At 34.0% G+C, this 23,248-nt stretch overlaps 1 protein-coding gene and 1 long non-coding RNA gene across 2 annotated transcripts in view; one reads left to right on the forward strand and one right to left on the reverse strand.

Moving 5' to 3' along the window:
* The window catches only part of Unc-76 (fasciculation and elongation protein Unc-76), a 172,020-nt gene extending 150,652 nt beyond the window's left edge, over positions 1-21,368 (forward strand). The window contains exons 2-7 of the mRNA XM_085948704.1: positions 15,860-15,968; positions 16,745-16,876; positions 17,890-18,013; positions 18,473-18,735; positions 20,155-20,230; positions 20,693-21,368. Coding sequence (XP_085804830.1) covers positions 15,860-15,968; positions 16,745-16,876; positions 17,890-18,013; positions 18,473-18,735; positions 20,155-20,230; positions 20,693-20,775 — 787 coding nt within the window. The 3' untranslated portion in view covers positions 20,776-21,368. The remainder of the gene's footprint in view (positions 1-15,859; positions 15,969-16,744; positions 16,877-17,889; positions 18,014-18,472; positions 18,736-20,154; positions 20,231-20,692) is intronic.
* Positions 19,495-21,222, reverse strand: LOC147070880 (uncharacterized). The gene is made up of 3 exons (XR_015070862.1): positions 20,820-21,222; positions 20,158-20,283; positions 19,495-19,793 (listed from the first exon to the last, which is right to left on the reverse strand). It is a non-coding gene; the product is annotated as an uncharacterized LOC147070880 (long non-coding RNA).
* Positions 21,369-23,248: the final 1,880 nt, after the last annotated feature.

Raw genomic sequence — 23,248 nt, forward strand, 5'->3', positions numbered from 1 at the left:
TAATCTATACATAAGACTGCTATCGGCCGCTACGGCAGATATCTAGGGTATGTTCGTATCGAAGTATTGGCACTTATCGTAACAATTACAATAAGTTAGCCGTCCAAACAGTCAAAACTGTAAAATTTCGCTCTAAAATTTAGCATAGTCAAGAGAGGTGCTGTTAAAACATAGCACTCATTGCAACAATTACAACTAACGTGCTAATACTTCGATACAAACCTACCCTAGATAGCTGCCGTAACTGTCGAAAGCAGTCTTGTGTATAGAATAGATGCGCTGGTCTATATATAATATATATATTTAGGGCCAGATAAGTAAATAATATTAATAAAAAAATATTAGTGCCGCAGGCGAATATTTTCATAAAATAGCTATTTTAGCATACATTTTGTCCAAAGATATTGGGCAGGCCAATAAACCTGTTAACAATAAATAGTGTAGAAATGAATCATGTCTGTGCTCTAACCAGGGAACTCAGAAATAATGGAAACTGAATTACCCAACGGGTGTGGAGAAACAGGCAACCGATCTCGAGTGTGGAAGAATATGGAATAAACTTAAACACGTTAAGAATACGCTTGTATTTTGTTCTGAAAACTGCTCGTTTTATGCACTGACGCTCATTCAATATTGGTGTTTTTGAAATTGCAACACACACTATTGCACGTCTATAATGTGTGGTTCATTTTCGTAGGGCACTCACACATCCAAAACCCTGCGTCAAAAAAATGTATTGGGGATATCGGAGCCTATTGGAATTCTATTTATTAACCTGTTCTGTGGCTCTAACTATAATGTTATCGTGAAAATTTTAAACGCCTTTGTCAGAAACAAAATTAACAGTGCGTAGTAGGCGGTGATCTCCATTACTGACAACTGCATTCCTCGTTTTCTTAATTTTAAACTTAAAATACGTAATTGTTTAAAAATAGATGATATTAAACCTTTTATACTCTTTAACCAAATTTTCTTAAAAAACACACCTCCGGAAACCGGTTGGGAATCACTGATTTAAGGACATGGTTTCAAAATAAGAGCGTGACATAGTTGTTCCGGTTAGCGGTCTTAAAAGTAGAGATCGCTTTGACGATTGTAAACCTTCGTAGACACGGAATTTACAGGAGAAGAAAAAAATCTATGTTGTATTAAATTATGTTTTCAGTTACCGCGTATTAATATTAGATTTGTATCTTCTTCATCCTTCAGTCAACTATAGTTGACTACGTCATACCTACACTAAGAGCTTGAAGATTACCCTAGGGCTGCCTAGGGCCTAGGTCGATGGGTTTCCAAGCACTCTGTCCGTTATACTAAAATGCAATTTTATTTGCATATTATCTTAAGTAATACGTCCTTATTACGGTAAGAATATAAGTAATATGAACATGCATGTTTATCACTTATTTATCATATTCTTCCGGGTGCTACAACTCTATGTGGATCCTGGCCTCTTCTAGCATCTACCTGCACATATGTCTATCAAATGCCGCTTCCCTTTAGGTTTCGGACTACCGACGTCTTTAAATCCAATTCGACACTTTTTCTTTTCGTTTGCTTTCCGGCTTCCCGAATGTCAGTTTCTTTCTCATCCGTGACTCCTTTATTACTTAGTAAGTTGATACAGCAGTCCCATAAACTCAACAATTTACTAAAAAACAATTGCACCCTTGACCGTCTTACCCGCATGATAATTAATCGAATCTGGCCTCAGAGGATCTCGAGGAATGGTCAAAGCGAGTGTATCTAATCTGGAGCTGGTCTCTACCGAAGCACTCTCAACAACATGGCGAAATGGGGGTCCTCTGATGACCAAGCCTGCTATAGTGGCGAAGATTAGCCCGGTCGGACATAGAAACTCATCCGACTGCAACGTGTCGAATTTGTCGATATGATCTTGTTGTCATTCACATAACACATGTAACCTAATGTACTGCCGCATATAGCGTAATTTTTGGTGGGATTCTAAAACATCTCTCTCTGATCAAACAAACTCTTAAACATCTACTTGTCGATGTAACAAATAACAAAAGGTCGCATTGGCGCATGTGCAGAAGCTGCTTTTTCATTTGTTTTGGCTAGCCGCGTGACGTCACTGTCCCGGCATGGTTACGCATGTGCGCGCGGAAGAGTTGCAACATTGCGCTCGGTTTCGATTTATGACCTTTTCCCAGCAAGACGATTTTCTATTCGCGACCGTATGTAAGCATCGGACATTATGTTTTCAGGGATGCAATTTTGGAAATCCTACAATCTGACGGAAATTGTTTTGGTTTTGCCAACTTCTGGATCGACATCCTGCAGACCCGACACGACGATGAATAAAAATAAGAAGCAACTGATCAAAAATGACTGTCTTTCAATGATTTATCTTTTCTTCTGTCCCCATCTCCATTTTCAATAATTATTATTCGAAGCTATCTTTCCCGGTACCTTTGTATGGCGAGCAGTGTTGCCAACTCATCTCAGTTGTATGGTTCGTAATAATTTCTGTAACATTCAAGAATGTCGACTAAGGTCTTAATTTTTGTCCGTGGTTTTGATCTGTCGATGCACGGAGTCTGATATAATTGATCACCGTTCGCCCATTGATTTCACACAAAGACTTCGTGATGCATCCCAATAATGAATATTGCGAGTCATCCGTTTTGGATATCGCCTTTGTTGCGTAAGTTTCGATATCTGACATCTTTCAACACATCATGGGCATGGTATTATATTATTTTATTGTTGCTGTAGAAGTATTTTTATTTACTAGTCTTTTAAAAATTATTATTATTATCGTTGAAAGTGTTATTTTGTAAGGCTATATACTTCAGCTGAGGCATGGTCTAAAAAGATCGTGACTAGGCGATGCGCGGATTGTGCAAATGACGCGAGCCGAACGAAATATAAGCTGTCATAAAAATTCAACTTTCGTCCTTTTAATGTTATGTTTATTATTATATTCGTAATAATAATAGTATATTCATTAAAATGTTTTCTTTTTCAAGTAGGTACATGCGGAACGTTTTTTAGTCATCTTTAAAGGATTTAAGAATATATTCCTCCGACGCCATCACAACACAAATTGACGTACAGGTCTACTGTCGCTCTCTCCGACGAAATTTCGTTCCACATACTGTTGAAAATTTTTTACCGTTTCACTTATGTACGCTCTTAAACATAAATTTCCTTCATATTAGGTTTGTAAAGTACATCGGGGGTTTTGTTTACATTCCCGTATTTATATTGTACCTAATATCATAATTCTTACGTAAAGCTACCTACTTTCAAAATAAATCGTTTATAAAATATGATAATCAGTAATCATATTACCATATAGGACTTTAGGTTATTTTATTGTTTACTTACACGTTAACTTAAGTTTTATGGAGTCCACAGACTTAAATAATATAGTAATTCAAAATCTTACGCGATGAGAAATGTACGCACCAAATTTTCAAGGCATTATCCGACACCGTTCAAAGTACGATAAGTACTTACTTTTTAAGCTGTCTTGCCTTTTAAGCAATGCGGATATCGTCCCGTGGGGGTAGGGCAGGTCATGCGTTGCAATATGGGCGGCATATTATTTATAAAGGGCGGCGAATGAAGAAACGAATACAAATATTACAACTTTTGAGAGCAATGTTTTGAGTTTTCAATGAAACTAATCATGCAGTGATTACATTGTAAAGTATTAACATCTTATTTAAAATAATTACAAGATAAAAAGAACTTTTTATATACAACGTTTTTAAATTTTCTGTTTAATCATATAAACTTGACTTGACTAGCTCAAACGAAAAAAAAAATTGTACTTGATAGAAATAATACTGAAATGTCATTTTTACACTCATATTGATTTCCATAGTAACGCACGTATATATTAATAATTTAGTTGTTAGGACCCTAGCAACCAATAATAGTGGATTGGATTACGGATTTCTTCCGAAATAACTTTTCATACAAAACAGAATTAACTGAAAATGAATTTAATTCTACTTAAAAATGGCAAAAGTATTTAAAAAAATGCATTGGCATCGTGTTTTGATATATTCTAAAAGTTTCAAATATCTAGCTAGTCGGGAAGTTAGTTAAAAATCGATTGCAAGATTTGTACCGGACAAACAACCACCGGACAAATAAGAATACAACCTAATAAAAACGTTGTAAAAATAAAAGTCATAGCATAATAATTCCTGACAACATTATATATGGGTATTGCTGTATTGTACCTACTAAATATTATAATGGCAGTGTTGTTTATCACACAAGGGTGCCTCCAAACCTGTTAGAGTGGCAGGCTTCCACGTACCTAAAACTATCATTGTTTGAAAGTAGGTTTCGTGGAAATGTTCTAATTCTCAGTGATTGTATGTATGTCTACTTATGTAGTGTGTGGAAGATAGTCGAAAATAAATAGTAACATAGGTGTACATAAGTGCCTAACAATTTTTCAGATAATTTGAAACAAGACATGAAAGAATACGCAATTCTAAGTCTGATTAAGGGCGGTATTTAGCCTAGGGACGCCACTGTCTTTTATGCTACTGCTTATTTCAAAACATGAGCATTCTACAAAATGCCACAAGGGTTCCGCCGTTTAAAGACAGGTTGAGAGCCTCTGGATTAATGATTTGCTGACGGAGTATGTATTATTAATACATATTTGCAGTCTTGCCTTATCGAGAAAAAAACTAGTCCAGTCACATTAAATTTTCCATATAAGATTTTGTATTTAATAAACAGTGTAGTTAATGTGTTAATGTACCATTTTTAACGTGATCGATTTGAAATGCGTGTCCAATTTATGTGCGTGAAATATTGGGTAATTTAGGCTTGAGATTTTTCAACGTAGTATTAATTTAATGTATCAAACGTACATTTGGACGATGTTTTGCGGAAGAATAGACAAGAGCATGAATATTGAGTGTACGTATTATCTATCTGTCACTGTTATTAGTTTTTTAACCAACCGATCAAAAACTAACCAGCCCCATCAGCAATTAATTGTATTCTACGAAAACAAATAAGTATGACTGACAATGTTTAGTATGCACTGTTTATGTCTAATATTTACAGCCTACCTCCACTCCTCGTCGCTGAAAGCGATTCGCTATGCCATTGTAATAGCTGTAGCGATCAATGTGTCTCGTTAGCTAAATTCATGACATACGAATCGATCGCAAAAATATTATTTAATTATTTTTATATACATTTTTCACATGCCATCAGCAGTATCGGCTAGTGAATCAGTGAGAAACACTGACGGAAAAAATAATATTGTGTTGTTCATACAGTACATACAATTTTCACACGAATCTAATTACCAATTATTGCAAATAAGAACTTTTACCTCAGTAATATTTATAATGTTAAAATGCATTTCCCACCGAATGCATGGGATACGCAGTGTCAGCATTATTCAATCGATCAATAAATAGACTATCACGATTGAATGAATATCAGTTTATCCGCTTGTATCTTGATCGTGTAACAGTCACTCCATATCAGTCACTCAGTATCGCCAAGACTCGGGCTACATATCTCACTAGTTTCAATATATTGTATTATTGACTTTATTGTATTTATGTAAACTGCACTTGTCAATCCTAGTCTTAAGTTCTTCACTCATCTCCCCATCACACCATCATTCACCTGCTGTCAAATAGCTACTTATATCGAATTTTCAACCATTATCAAGACTGTAATAATTATAAATCCTACCGTCTCCGTACCTGGAGATTGAGTTCGATGCGTTTTAACTGTACTAAATTTAATAAACTAATCCAAATGCACTTCGCGGTTAGTTATTTTAATGTGGTTTAACCGTATTCATTTCTGACAACTGATACTGTCATGTCATTGATATATGTAACATGTTCACAAAGGTGAATAACTTAGGTACTGTGACTTGCTAGTGAACGAATGCAAATTTGTTTAATTCCTGCGTATTATCACAACTTAATTTATGTATCCACGTATTTGAATGGTTCCCCGTTCCAATTTAGGTATAACGTTATTATCAGCTAACAATTCCCTGTGTAGTTAACTGTCATGTCTCACTCATGTCTTAGGTATCTTAATTTTTATTTTAGCCTCCTTTATGTTATATTGGACAGTTATGCCGTTAATTTTATTAATCTTATGTTGGTATAATTGTTTTAGTGACCTGAAGACAATCTAAAAAAAACAATTGACACAATACCTGCCTATAAATTTTGTCACATGTGGACCTATTCTATAGCTGAGTAACGTTGTATGTTAACCTCGAATTTACTCAAAAGGCCCCCATAGACGGACAGTTCTCGTAGCAGTTTGAACATGGCACAGACAATAACTGTTCAATAACTGTACGTTAGTGGACACACCACAGATCAGTTTAACTACCCCATTTAAATCTGTCGAACTGTCAACAGACGTGCCCATATACGTACAGTTATTGTCCGTGGCAGAGCAAGTGTCAAAAACTATGGAGGTTATGTTCGCGGAGATAATACACAGGGGTATTGTTTAAATTAGTTTTAGGTAGGGTATACTTGAACGATGATACACGAATAATTTGACATAAATACACACATATGACGTTGGTAAAATGAATCATGATTTCGCTAGTGGATTGTGTATTTTATCGATTCACCGAAACAATATTATACACATTCGTGTAAATATAAAATATAATCTTTTCTTTTGAATAAATTTTTCCCTTTAATGGACAGTATTAATTAAGTAAGAAAACGGTAATATTTATAAAGGTATTGATTTTATATACAATAAGCCACAAAATTATATTTACATCAATCATCAGTATAATAATTAATTACTATGATATTATTAAAATATATACTTAGATTTTATTTAGATTTAGCGACATTGTCATTCACAATTAGGTATATTAATTTATGTTGTGAACGTCTTAAATTAATAATTTGTAATATTCACTACATACAATAAATAAAATTAGTCTATATTTTCACAATAACTTAATATTTATAATGCTCTCTAAATTTTTAACATTTATATTATATTGTATAAAATAATATGTTTACATAAATAACTATTACTTTGTTTTACTCTCGTAAAAATAAATAAAATATAATATTTGCGATCTCCGCGTACATAATATTATTATATTTTTAATAATAAATGAATTTGTATTTTATAACAAGCAACACCAGCCGTAGTTGTATCGTGCGGTATATTCTACTTTACGTTACCGCCATCTAATGTCAGTCGAGAACTTTCGGCTAGTTGAAATTCCAACAGTTTTACAAAAACACGGGAGTGGGGGGTCGCTGGCAGTTTGAACATGGCACATATCTGAAAGGTCGAAAAGTGTCCGTCTATGGGCGCCGCAGATTATCTACCAAAGATAACTGTATAGTTATTAACTGGCATGTTCAACCTGTTACGAGAACTGTCCGTCTGTGGCCGGCAATAGTTTATGTTTATACAGAATAATCCCCTGCGTAGAAAATACTAATATGAATGTCGACACATTGGCTGAATAAGACAAATGCGCATGAACAAGACGTGTTTGCAATATCTACTACCCTTACCGCGATGTACCTACATAGAATTCATTTTTCAGCCATCAATATACTTGGAATACGATGGAACTTTAGTTGTAAGTTTAGAATGGGACAACATTGTAATAAAGACACTAATGTTTGCCATATTATGCTCTCCAACTAAGCCGGCTCTCATATCTAAACTCGCCCGTCTGCCGCACAGCAATAAATCAAACCTTCCAGTCCTAGTTTTTCAGTTACCTACCGCATCATACCTTCTTTCAACAGACACCCGTCTCTATTGAAAAATGCAATCCAAGCCTACAACTGCAATGTTTAAAAATTAATTCGATGATTTGAATTTAAGCTTCTGTTGGTACTAAATTATTGATTGACCAATTCCAAATATTTCTACATTCTCACAGGTTTTTTCCTCCGGAGGTTCTGATAAATTAATAGGTGTTGCCAACATCGCTAACGCACCTACATACTACCTTTTTACGGTATGCTATAAAACTGTAATTATTTTTTATGGTCTTTAGGGATACTTACACAACATTATTGACCATTGCGTATTTTTAATGATTTACCTTGTGAAATTTTTTTGAATTCATTATAAAATGCGTGTTGATTATCGATGGCTACCTGTTGTTTTATGACAACTAGAAATTATTGTATAATATAATGTATGCTCGGTAGCGACATGTATTCAATTACTATCAATCAATACAATGCTGTCCACCTGTAAAGCGATTTTTCTTTTAAATAATCTTTCTACTTCGTTTAAATAAAACAATTGCTATTATACTGGCAAGTATTCATTTTCTTGTTCCTACCAATATCACTCCTAACTCTGCAGCCTTCATGCTACCCCATCGCAGGACTGTTATATGATATGTGATATTTGATGATGCTGTATATTGTGCGGTTAACCTATTTGATGACACAGTTAATAGAGGTTTGCATATTTTTGTTGGTTAAGTAGATAGTTATTATGAAACTAAAAAAAACACCAGGTGGCAGTGACACCTCCTGTCAATATTCTTGTCGATGCGCTTTAGCTAAGAATACTATCCAATATAGAATATAGGGTAACAATATTCATAGCAAAAGAATGCGTCGGTTTGATTACCAACCAATGCGTGTGAGCGAAATGCATATGCGTGAGTAAGTGGTTATGTGAGCGTGTATGCGAGGGATGGAACGGGGGTGCTCTGTATATACGATTGCGCAACAAAGACGCAAATTCGTGTAAATTTATGTGCGTCAGAGAGAGACAGCTTAATATGCTTTACGGACAGACAGATAAATCAAGATACACGTGTAATGTAATATACGTGACAAAGTGATTAAGCGCAGCCTGAATGGGAGCTTGCGATCGCGCAACAAAGACGCAAACTCACGCAAATTTATGTGCGTCAGAGAGACAGCTTATGCGTTACAGACAGACAAAGATGTTAATTGAGTTGGTAGTTTAGTGGTCAGAGCTGTCGTCAGGTAAACAAAATATGTGTGGCTATATGATACTTCCGATTATGTACTATAAAAGTGTTTCTTAACCGGTGCACCGCTAGCTTGTTACAAGTGCACCGCGAAAAAAATGATAAAAACAGAAAAATGCGCGAAATAGTGAAAACCGAAAAAGTCTTTCGCGAAATTATGAAAGCCGACGAAAGATTTAATGTGATTTCGATTTTGCCGAATTAACTTTAACGGAAACATTGCCGAGGGAATTATTTCTATAATACTATAACAGAACATTTAACTTTATTAGAAGAAAGTATTGCATATTACATATATAAAAATATGACTGAATACGAATTTTTGTACCAAGAAGAAGAAGAATTATTGGTCACATTGTCAACGAAAATTAAATTTTCCAAAATAACTATGGAGGAATTTTGGATTTCTTTCCAAGACGAATATCCAGCTCTCTACATGAGGGCACTGACAATCTTGTTACAGTTTTCAACATTATATTTGAGCGAGCTCGGTTTCTCAACAATAACTAATATAAAAACGAAAAAAACATTACGAATGTATATATCTTTTCTAATATTTTTTTTCTTTGACTGTTATGTAATCTGTTTATTTTGTAATAAAAGTTATGTCCTCTTTCTTTGTTTTCTGACCGTTTGATTTTGGTGCACCGCAATTTTTTCTTATGATTAAAAGTGCACCGTGACTTCGAAAAGGTTAAGAACTACTTTACTATAATATATTTTGTTTTATTTAAATCAATTTAATGTCTTTCTACCAAGAATTGATTGTGAACACTATTAAAGTGAATTAGTAGTAGCTGTATAGACCAAAGGCTTTAATGATATTGTTAAATATTGCCTGGCAGGACAAAAAACTCTTTATTTCCACGATGAGCAACGGAGAGAAAATAACTTGCCTGTTTGGTACATTCTATCGTAGTATTTACCATCCAAAATTGCCTTCGTGAACGAGATTATTAAATATTTTTTTAAGCGACGAGAAAATTACCTTCCTGTCTTAAATTCAATGAACTATCACAATGATGACTTAATTTATATCCACGGAAATGTCAACACTTTCAAGCCCAGATGTATTATTATTTATTCAGGTGACATTATTGTAGGTATGTGACGATTATTATTTAAGTATTTATTTTAAAACACATACACAGCTTAACACAATAAAATTTGAAGGTACTGTTCGGTTAAAGCGGATACAGCGGAAAACGCATTTTGAAAATAGCCGATAAACTGGATTATTTGTTAGGTTAACCTAACCTAACCTAACCTAACCTAACCCAACCTAACCTAACCTAAACTAACCCAAACTAACAAATAATCCAGTTTATCGGCTATTTTCAAAATGCGTTTTCCGCTGTATCCGCTTTAACCGAACAGTACCAATTTGAATCATATTTACATCATTATCATCAGTCGGGGTCAAACCACTGCCGGATGAAGGCATCCCTAACTCCCTCTAGTCTTCTCGGTCCCTAGTTATTTTCTGCCACGTACATTCACCGAACTTTATGAGTTCGTCTATCCAGCGGGTTTTAGGGCGTCCCTGTGGGCGTTTAGTGCCCTTTGGGTACCACTGTACGACGGCATTTGTCCAGCCCATTGCTATTTCATCTGCTTCGCGATCTTTATCACATCTGCTTCCTTATCCATTGGTTTTTTGTGATATTTACACGTTGGGTGCCGGACGAAATCCCGAAGGCCGAAATCCCGAATGCTGAAATCCCGAATGGCCAAAATCCCGAAAGCCTAAATCCCGAAAGCCGAAACCCCGAAGGCCGAAATCCGAATGGCCGAAATCCCGAATGGCCGGAATCCCGAAGGGTGAAATCCCGAAAAATAAAAAAATACGAACATTCTCAACTACCAACTCTAAAGCAAAAAATACTAATTTTTATAAAAGAAAATGCAAACAACAGTCCATACAATTATTAAATTAAATCAAAATTTTGAAAAAATCCGTATTTATAATAATATATTGCATATAAAATACTTACCCAAATCATACCAAAATCCCTGTGAGTCCGACCATGTCCGATCCTAATATGATCATATGGGCCTCACAGAGTAGAGGTTTGTATTAACAGATTTTGTTTTTTACGAGAAATGGATGTCAGCCACTAAACTTGCTCAACCTATTAAGTCCATACCCTGACTCACACACAAATTGAAAAACAATATGTGTACTTGCCAGACCCAGGATTCGAACCTGGGACCCACTGCGTTAGAGTTTAAGCCCTGCGAGTAACATGCCTATAGCATAATAAGGGTAGGGTGCTGAAACCTACTGTAACCTTAGGCAACATACACAATCAATTAAATAGAAAGCTAGCGTCAAATGAATGAGTTCAGCGATGGCATGGTCTGCAAAGTCAGTAGACTCTACAAAGACTCCGTCAGGTTGTTGCGCCAGCTCACGAATAAACAATTGAGTCTGAAACACCAGCACAAATACAGCTACCAAGACAAAACATACACGTAAACGTATGAGATGGTACTTCCATCTGGTAATATTTAATAGTATTTATTATTATAATAATATCCAGGATTCAACGGGTCAAAACTAATTTCACCTTATATTTTCTAATTGACCGAATCGTCTTGTACGGAGCTTATTACTTTTACCTGTCATGTCTCGCCAGTGGCGTCCACGTGAAACGAGATAATCAATCTGTCATTTTAGAAACAGAGCCCCCCAAACTGTAGCCTCTATATAGTATATTATATTACGTACCCACATCTAGAGCTGGGTTTCGGGAATTTCCCGACGGGAATTCTCGAGAAATTTTCGAGATTTTCGGGATTTCTTTATTATCAATAATATTAATTGAAAAAAAAAACGATTTTTCTATATGAAAAAAGTTGACTGAAAATACAAAACGTTCAAAGACTGATCGGGGTATTTAACACAATTAAGTCAACGTCGACTCAAAGTGAGCGAAATTTTTCAACATCAGAAAATTTTGCATCTCAAAAGCATGCGCGATTGTCAGACGCATCGATGCAGTTTTGAATTCCTGTTTTAATAAGTAATGTTTTGAATTATTTTTGTTTTCCTACTTCTATTTGTCTGTTTTTACGCTGGTTGTAGGATTTTTACAGTTTTTTTTTTAAAATTTCCCGATATCTCGGGAATTCTCGAGAATTCTTTTCTGGAAATCCCGAATCTCGAGAATTATTGAAATTTGATGAAACGTCTCCGAGTGTAAAATTTTCGGCAATAATTTCAGGTTATCAACAGAAGTATGGTCACCTACATTGCCATTGGATAATCATGCATTTGTAGAAGAAGACATTTATGCAGTGGCGGCTTGTGCATAATATATTTGTGGGTGCTGCGGTTGATTAAAAATAAATGTTTATTTGGATTATATTTTACTATTAACATCAAAATTAAATATAAATAATTAATTATATTAATAATTAAAATAAGGAACTTTGCATAAATTGCTTGCAAAAATAAATTTTAACAATGTTAATAAATCATTATAGCTATATTTCTTTCCTCGATGTGGCGCGCGTGCTCACGCGCTACGCAGAAACGGAGAAATACTGAAATCGGACTGTCTGACCGGCAGTACGAAGCTGCGAGCACCGCTGCCCGCGCCCCTCCGTCGCCCACTCAATAATATCCTATTGAAATCGGTACTGTGCAAAATGAAATACCTACCACGGTGTAGGATAATAATATTATGGGACATTGGATGTATCGATGCGCGGGCGAGCTGATTACACGCTTAAGGTGATACATCAGTTAAACGGCAAATAATTTTCAACTATAGGCGCGACGAAATTTTGGACTCGCATTCTGAGAGAGAACGTCGAGCTGGAAACACTTGTTTCGTGATAGCGACGGGCGTATTAATTCTAAAATCGTGTAAAGATGACTAAAAACGTTACCCATTTACTTTAAAAAGAAAACAAGTCAATGAATATATTATTATTGTTACTAATAGAACAATAAACAGAACATAAAATGGACGTATACTGGATTTATATGACAAATTATATTTCGTTTGGCATGCGTCATTTGCACACGCGACCCGCAATCCGCGCATCGCCTAGCCACGATCTTTTTAGACCGTGCCTCAACTGAGGTACAACCTTAATAATATTGATATTTTCATATAATATACATAAATTGATGTATATTATAATATTACATTTGTCTCAATTTGCTTGGGGGTGCTGCAGTGCCCATGGACGAGCCGCCACTGTATTTATGTCAGGTTTTATCAGTTACTTATCATCTTCTGGGATGGACCAGGATCTTCCACTCTACTCCGTTTTCAGCTATGCTTCATATAGTAACTCCCAGCAATATAGAATACGAAGGGATTTTTATTTTTCATATGCCATGCCCCAATGACATTATTAATGGACTACGCACTCAGTACAGTAGCTAGCGAGTAAATTCGGGTATAGCGACATTCACACATGCATAGCTAGACGTCACGCAATTTCCATTATGCGATATCACGCATCGGGAATTTATAGCAATATCACCTTTATTGTAATGGCATTAGAACAGTGTTTCTAGTATCAATGATCATTTGAGCAAACCCATTCGAACCGAACCATTCGGCAGACCCGACAAAAATCATCGGGAATTTATAGCAATATCACCTTTATTGTAATGGCGTTAGAAAAAATTATGCCATTCGGCAGACCCGACAAAAAAGTGAGTGTAATTTTGTTTTCCAGATGCTTCGTCCATATTAATGTCGTTGCCATGCCCACATTATAACGTCAACGTAATTGACAATCTTTCATACCTGTCGAAATGTTTTTATTCTATATGGATATACTTATCTACTTTGGTTACTGTCTACTACTGACTAGCTGTCGTACCAGAAAGAGATGGCCGTATATCATTGAGATCAAAAAATGACGCGTTGTTCGTTGAACATTAATTTATTACGTTATCATTATTATCAGATGTTAATGGATAAGTACGAATATCCCCTACTTACTAACCCACTTTTGAATAATTCAGAAGTTTATATAATTATATACATACGATAACGATACGAGGTATTTCTAATTTACTTTCCTATCTACTTTCTTCTGTCTTTCCCTTGTATTCCGGTTGTTTTTATTGCAAATTTTTAAGTGTTTTTATTTAGACATGAATTTGATTCAATACAATACGGCCGCATACGTACAATTTTCCGGACATGGCCTCGTTTACCGAATATAGGCCTAAAGAAAATCTGTGATTTTTTTTGCGGTTGTTTGTATACTTGAATGTTTCAGAATCTCTGGTGAGCTTGCATACCCACCTTTTATCCATCGGCTCTTGATAGCTATTAACGTGGCAATCAATTAGCGGCGAGATTAGTTTGATTCGATTTACTGCGCCGCCCCTGGAATTAATAGCGCTAAGCTTTTCATCTGACAGTATTATATTGTATTCTCTCGGAAGAATCTCGTTAATTGCTTTGTTGGCCGTTTGGGAACTAAAATAGAACACATCGTAGTTTGGTCCATCTTGGACCAACGCAGTAGCGTTACCAGATAATCAAATATTATCCCTCTCGATGAAGACTTCACTTACAACATTGTTTTCAATTATTCTGAATTATTTTGCAATATCATGTCTGTATGTTGAACCTAAAAACGGATATAAAGAAAAATACTTCAGTTACTTATCTTTTCCCGGATAGAGCATAATATCTAATAAACTTGAATTGGTAATACGGACGAAACCGGTCCTGGTCGTTAAAGTGTACTAGACGGATTAGGTTTTATTGATTAGAGATTTGCTCTCTTTTCGATAACTAGATATTTTCAGCGAATGACTTTTCTTCGAAATTCGTGTCATGACCATTTACTATTTCCATTGAAGTTCTTTATCAATTTTTTTAGGTTTGTTTGCATTATTATTAATTAATTTGGTTAATTGCAGAGGTTTTTTATGATTTGGGTAATATTTTGTACTTAATTTGTGAGAATTACATATTTTTTTTTTACTAAGGTATTGCACTTTAATTGAACTGTATTGTAGAACTATGTCTACTATGTAAAACTGTTTGCAAGCTTTGATTTCTTTGGTTTCAGAATTCAGACAATTAAATTGAAGACACAAGTGGATGAAGGAGTTATGTTACAAAATCAAAGTTTTGAGTAAATTGAGGTCAAAGTTTTTTTGATGTATTTTTTTTCAGATAAGGATGATTTAATTAGTGATGTATTCAAGTGGTTACTAAGGATCACACAATTTTACTAATGTCAGAAATAGATTGTTAAAATCTTCAAATGTGTAATTTATTTATAAAAACGTGTACATGACACCTACGTCCACTAGAGAAAATAACAAAATAAAACTAAAACTAAAAAAAAAAATAACATAGTCCCTTTATCCCTTGCCGTAACGCCAGACCAATGATTATTTTAAGATGTTTGATACATCCATATGAAAAATGGGTACATAACACCTTCATCCACTTGTGTCTTCAATTGAATTCATACGGTAATAATTAACGCACCTACTTAAGTAGATAACTCACGAGTGTCCAGTACCAGTAGGCACCTACATTTATTTACGAAAGAGACATCGAAAAAAAAATATTTACATTTTAAGCATATCGCTATTGTTTTTATATATTGCGAAAATTGTGTTGGTATGTGTTTTAAAATGTAACCATTTTCAACTTCCCTCCCCTCTTTTATAAATGTAACGCCACTGTGGACAAGTTACGAAAATGATTAATTTGATTGACTTTTTTCATGATTGATTTAAAGTAGAAGTTTTATATGGTTAATCATTGTAATGTGACCCTGCGGTCATGGTTTCTGGGCCCCAATAGGACATCTTTTAATTGATTATGATTACTAAGTTGTGTTTGTTTTCTTTGTTTCCAGAATGTGGTGGACGATCACTGGAAACTTTGGCAACATCCTCCCGATCGATTGGACCAAGTCCTTCTCCAGGAAAATGCACATGCCGGCGCTCAACCTTGGCGAACGGAAGGTAAATATTTACACTATGTCAGAAAGCACAAGCTTGTTCTAAGAATCTAAGATAATGTATGTTTGAAATTTTTTGCACAAATTTAAATTAAAATTAACCGAAATAATTACAAGATAAAAAGAACTTTTTATATAGTCCGTTTTTAAATTTTCTGTTAAATCATATAAACTTGACTTGACTAGCTTAAACGATCAAAAAAATCTGTACTTGATAGAAATAATACTGAAATGTCATTTTGACATGTCATATTGATTTCCATAGTAACGCACGTATATATTAATAATTTAGTTGCTAGGACCCCAGACCCCTAGCAACCAATAATGGTGTCGAAATAACTTTTCATACAAAACAGAATTAACTGGAAATGAATTCAATTCTACTTAAAGATGGCTAAAAGTATTAAAAAAATGCATTGGCATCGTGTTCTGTTATATTCTAAAAGTTTCAAATGTCTAGCTAGTCAGGAAGTTAGTTAAAAATCGATTGCTAGATTTGTACCGGACAAAGAACCACCGGACAAAGAACCACGGTACAAATAAGAATACGAGCTAAGAAAAACGTTGTAAAAATGTATTCAACCTAATAGAATTTAGCAATGCTCCTTGAATATACATAGGCGAAGTATAAAATATAAGGCTTATTTGAAATATTTCTATTCGGTTTTGATAGTTTTTTGGCTTCATATATTATATTTTTTTCATCTAGTACCTAGTTATTTTCAATACACAATTATTTTTCTGAATGTATTTTTAACAATTATCTTTTTTTTCTTACAGGGTGGCCAAACACCCGAAGATGACCTGCTGAGTTCTGAAGACGAAGCAGTGGCCAGCGACTTAGATATGCACGCCCTCATTCTTGGAGGCCTTCATCAGGACCATGAATGCCCTGTCAAAACTGCAGATGAAGTAATTAATTACCTGTTGAATATTATTATCTTATTTTGATTCAAACTGAATAGTTTGAATCGTAGTTTAACTGAGGATGTTTAATATTTTCTTGATTGAGTTGATAGCAATGACATTAATATGGACGAAGCATCTAGAAAATAAAATGACACTCACTTTGTGTCGGGTCTGCCGGATGGCGAAATTCATATTTTAATATCGATATCCTACTCTCAAATGAACATTCTGCTTGCAAGCGGTCTGGCGACACAGCTGGGTCTGCCCTTACAAAATTTCTGAATGTCAGGTTTCGACTCCACCGTTATTATTGTGTTACAAAATGCCAATGTGCCTAGTTAAAAATTGTAAAAAAAAATCTACTAAACACTCCAAGAAAGATGGGATATCACTTTTCATGTGTTAGTATTATTTATTATTTATAAAATGCCATTTTAAGATAGTGTTTATTCAATGCAATTGAATGACAGAAACCATTGGACAGTCGCCTGTGATGCGCTGGGCTCACTTGCGTCTAATCTCCGAGAAGTCGTAAGTAACCAAGAATCTGTTTCTAACGCAATGAGTCATGACACTAATACGCCATTACAATAAAGGTTATATTACTATAAATTCTCGAAGCTTGTATCGCATAATGGAAATGGATACGTCATATGGTCACGTGACATCTACCTATACATCTGTGAATGACTTTCATGCACAATTTCTCGTGCGCGCCGGTATGAAGTGAGTTGTCCATTTAATAATGTCATTGGTTGATAGAGATTGGGTATGATTTTGTACGAGCTTTGTAAAAGCTATGATTCTCTTGCTACTTCGTTTTTCTCATTAATCTGATTGTGGAGTTACTGTGGAGTGTTATAGATACTACTGACATCTAGTGGCATAATTATGAAACTCTAAATATTAATTACAATCCTCTTAAAATGCAAAATTCAAGTCTTGAAAGACAATATGGAAACCGGACAGTTTATAATTTCGATGCTGATTAGTGTCTAATGTGTGATTTGTCGCAGGTTATTCAGGAGATCGACGACATGATGCAGGACTCTTCCCCAGGATCCGAGGAGGACATCATCGAGCACAATGAAGCGTTAGAAAAAGGAAAAGAAGTTCTCAGCTCCCCCCTCTACGAAGACAGTTAGTAAAATAACATATTGATTTAATAAACTATTTTTTTTTATTCAACATTCACAAGATTTGAGAATTTAACCTTGTTTATTGATCATACAGCTACCTGAAAACAGTAGGATAAGTCAATAATAATAGTTTTGAGATAATTGAACTTTAATGTTTGTGTCATACAAATGACATAGTTTTACACAAGGTTTGTGAAGTCCGTAGGTACCTTCCAGCGTTCATTACAATAAACAACTTCTTTTGTAGTTTATGAAGGCCATGCTTGTTTCGGGGATTTTTACGATGGTTTTCAGATTTTTTATTTTCGACTTTTTTTGTTAGGTGACCACTCATTAAAAAATACCTATTCTCTGATATTACGAGTACCGCTTATAACGAGCAAATTCAGTCGTTCCCATCTTCCTCGTATTAACCAAGTTTGACTGTAATTATTTATTCGTGAATGTTATTTTGTTACAGAACTGAAAACCCTATCCCTCTCACAACTAAATGAATTATACCTGGAACTTGAAGTCCTGATCAGAGAATTTTCGGAGACCCTCATCAGCGAGCTGGCGCTCCGGGACGAGTTGGAATATGAGAAAGAGCTGAAGAACACCTTCATCTCTCTGCTCTTGGCCGTTCAGAATAAGCGGCGGCAGTACCATGTGGAGAGGAAGCGCACCTCCAAGGGCCAGAATAACAACGGCAACAAATCGGCTAACTCAGGAAATGAACCAAAGGTTAGTTTAACTGTTTTATTGATTCTTTTCTATAAAAAAATATGAAAATGTTTACCTTTTTTTTTAAATCATCAAAACATGTCTACCGGCACCTATGAAAATTTTGTGAAACTTTTTACTGACAACGGATAATTTGTGTTAAATTTTAAATAATTAATATTTATGTTTAGTTAATTACCAATCTTCTTCTGTCGTGTCCGTGCGAACGATGCTCCTAAACTCTTTCTTTACGTCTTGGCCACCGTAATGGCTGCGTCATTAGATTTAAACATATTATCGATGGTGCAGCTGTTTTCTCACTACCAAATTCGCAGTTTGAAGAATCATCAGAGTATCCCCACTTCTTCATATTGTTTTTAATTTTAGTTACTCCGAATCGGAATAACTAATTCCCAATCATGACAATACATCAGTTCACATTCCTTACTGAAACATTATCACGTTGGTCACGGAAACCCTTTTCTCTGACGACTTTAACAGGAGCATTACGTTTGTTCATCTTTGCGCTCCAATAAAATCTGTTAGCAGGGCTTTAAAAAATTAAGGAATACTACCCTTGGATGATTTTTCATGTTTCACCATAAGGCTACATTTCTCCCATCCATTCAGAATTATAGGGTTTACAATGACATTGTACGTAGTATTAAAAGTTAAAGATTTTTTGATTTGTAAACGACTAAACTTGCCCCAAAAAATTTTTTTATTTTGTAATAATTTTGTAATACCATGTCACACGTCGCTGCATTTATAGACGGCATCTTTACTTTGTTGTTGTGAAAATGCATTTTTTATTATGGATAACAATTTTTTAATATTCAGTGAGACATTAAATACACATATTTTTTTTGGTTAAATAGAACTTACGGCAGGGTTAACTGTCAAACCGAGATGTTTTACTGCGCTCACTTTTTGATGTTTATGATCAGTATAGTCTAGCAAATCCAACATCGTTTATGTTATTTGTGGTATACGGCCAGCAGTGCTTGAAAAAGTGGCCTGAAATTGGACGTCAAAAATGCGTTTTGTCAAGAACAGTCGCTGTGGCATATATTATGTACCTGAAATCATTTTCAGATGTTAATAATGCCATGTATTGATGTAGTGATGAAAGAAATGATTGATTGCTTTACAAAATGATATTATGATATTTCACATCTCAATCTACAATATTACACTTGTACAGTGCGAAAAGTTTACGGTGATGGGCGGTGGCTTGGAGAACTAGATCCCCTCCTCTCGCGTTTTAATACTTACAAAACTTCGAAATCGAAAACCATAGCAAGATACGACACGAGTGCCGCCACCAGGCCTCACGTTAAACTTTTCGGTCTCTAACACTCTCAGCTTGTTTTTTATCCTTTTTTCATGTTTCAGTACTTATTTATTTTTGATGTTAATGAGTAATATTTTTGTTTACAGTACCTGACAACCGTGATCCCATACCATCTTGACAGCGGCCCACCCGATGACCAAGCTCTGCAAGTCCTCATCAAAAGTAAGCAGACGAATAACTTTTGTCTTTTATAGGTACATATATTATGAAAGGAACTGAAATTGATAATAATATGACAACAAGACAGACTAATGATCAAATTACTTGTAATTGCACATTGCATGTTCATATTATATATTTGCCACAATGAAACCAGCCCTGACCACATTTCTTATTTTATTTAGAAATATAATATAAATATAATCAAAATGGGTAGGGCATGTATCTTGAATTAGGCACAATCATTGGACAAGTCATTTAATGTTACCCAAGAGGTGGCAAATGTCACAAAAGTAGACCGAGTAGGCCGCTGAATTGACAAAATAGTCGAGTTCAATCGATCAACTATTGTGATACTAAAAATTCGTTTTATTGTATTCAATCTCTCTGCCATAGGTATGATAAATTAATAAAATTACTATTTATTGGAATATTATTGATTAATTTTTTCTCTTTTCATTTCAGTTCTGAAGGCGATAAATGAAGATAGTCCTACAGTTCCAACTCTTCTCACTGACTATATATTAAAAATATTATGTCCCACATAAGATAATTAATTTAAACAATAAAAAAACATATTTAATTTAGTCACCATTATACTTCTGCACTTAATCTTGATTTCGATTATTATAAACTATCATCACCATTACTGGTAACAATTCACTTAAAATATCGAATAGAATCTTAAAAATATCTCAGCGATCTGTGCAATATTTCATTTAACTGTAATGTTTATAAATTAATTATTAGAAGCTTGGAGACGCGCATAATTTGAGATATTTAATAAGGCTACGAATGTATTTCGTTCACACAATCATTGATTTAAAAAAATATAATTTTAAAAATACTCTATTGCAGCTTAAAATAGCATTTTGAAAAATGCGCATTGTGGAAATATCGAATCGTTAATTTGTGATATAACCTAAAAAACCATCATGTTCTTTTGTAGGTACACAAAAAAATGTTGCAATCTAGTTTAAAAACTGCCAGTAGATGGCAGATGTGTCACTATTTTTCCAGTTTATACTAATGGTAATGATTACAAATAGCTAACAAAAATTAATATAATAATATGTTCATAGCAGCTACGTATTGCCATTATATTGGTGACTTTTTCTTTTCATCTTGTTTTTTCTTATATAAAAAAATAAAAGAATCATAAAATAATCTAATACTATTTGATCTTGATTGTGTGGAAAAAATAATTACAAAATTTTAGAAGAGAAATTATAACGGATATGAAACGGGAAGGGTAGAAAAATATTTTATTTTTCTATGAATATCGTTTTATTGAAATGACAATTTATTACTATATAATATTCCATTAGGCATTTCCTTCTGCATTCAAATATCAAAATAATATAATATATAAACGGAGACATCCTTAGTGTTAGGAATGTCATATAAATTCTTTCAACGGTTTTTCATATTGTAAATACGCTTTTTTGTATGGATGTTTCTCATAATACCCGAGCGAGAATAGTTATGCGTCCAAAATGGAGATTATTGTATCAAATAATTATCGAATGCACACTGAAACAAACATGTTTTGAGAACCAATAAAAAATTAAAACTCAATGTCTTAAATATATTATATTGGTTAGTTTAAAATTCGTACTGGCTGCATAACTATCCGCTCATAATAATAAAAATGTGTCATAAAATGTACCTTTTACTTATAATACATGACATGTAAACAATATTTTTGTTTTTGTTGTATTTTTAAATGTCAGTTGGTAGCACACAAAATGGAGTGCTTTTTTGAACAGGTATGATAGATAATAGAGTATAAAAATAAAATAATTCTTTTTTCAAACTTACAATTTAATTTGACACAATATTGTGTCAGAAAACAAATGCAGACCTAAATCAATTTAAAATGTATATCATATATTTGTTTTTTCTTTTTTCTATATTTAGCTAATAAAAATTTGAATGTTTTGACGTTTACTGCATTAAAATTTATCACAGCAATAAGGTAAATGAACAAATTTGTATTATTTCATTGAATTTTTATTGAAACTGCTTTGGGTTTATTAGAGCTTCCAACTTCTGGTTATTAAAACTCTTCCCTGATGTAGCAATTTTATAGTGTGGAAAGGTAGAATATCACTATTCCACATATAATATTTGCAAAATTAACACAAATTAGTTTTATACTATACAAATATCCCACGCAAATGCCTGTTCAATCGATGAATATATTTATTTTGTGATCTTCAATGTACCTACATGTCATAAAAAATAATTGAATTTAAATAATTTACAATTTTTAATGGCAAGCTTTTATAATATTTATGATATTCATTGGGGTGGAATTTTAATTTTTAACACCTAATAATAATACATAATATGACTATTATAATTGACTCTCGATTTACCGAGGAATTTTCAAGATAAATTTTATAAAAATATAATCTTTCCCCTTTTCCATCACTGTTGATCTGACATCCAGATAACACGATCATGGTAAATCGAGATTTCAATACATATAATAATTTGTAAATCATCCGTTTGCCATATCATTTGACTTCTTTTGATTTTAATGGCTCCGATCTTGTGGCTGTATTTAATTGATATTGTAAATTTGTGTATATTTTGTTTCTTTATAAGGTCCTGTTTTGTAAATCCGACTCGTTTTATCTATGATTATATTACTATAAGTTGTAAATGTCGAATATTGTGATTGATATTATTGATATTGAGACTTTTCTTAAATTATTTCACGGTCAGTATTTTTAATGAAGGATAATTAATACAAGATATGGCACTTGTGCACTTATGTAGGGTTGATTTCAAGAATTATATTGAGTGTTGCCAGTCTAGAAAAATCCCTAAATTCAAGAATTACTATGAAAATAATAACGACATTTCGTACACAATGTCATGTCTTCTTCTCATTAATTAGGTAGTTCATATGAGTTACGATGAACAGAATTTATCTTTGAAACGTATTCACGAAGAATTCTGACCCAATCCTGTCTTTAAAGCGTTCACTAATAGTGTTGGTTCACTGTTAAT

This window comes from Rhyacophila brunnea, unplaced genomic scaffold, assembly GCF_057557595.1.
Source record: "Rhyacophila brunnea isolate RB1 unplaced genomic scaffold, BYU_Rbru_1.0 scaffold_21, whole genome shotgun sequence".
Taxonomy (NCBI): Eukaryota; Metazoa; Arthropoda; class Insecta; order Trichoptera; family Rhyacophilidae; genus Rhyacophila; species Rhyacophila brunnea.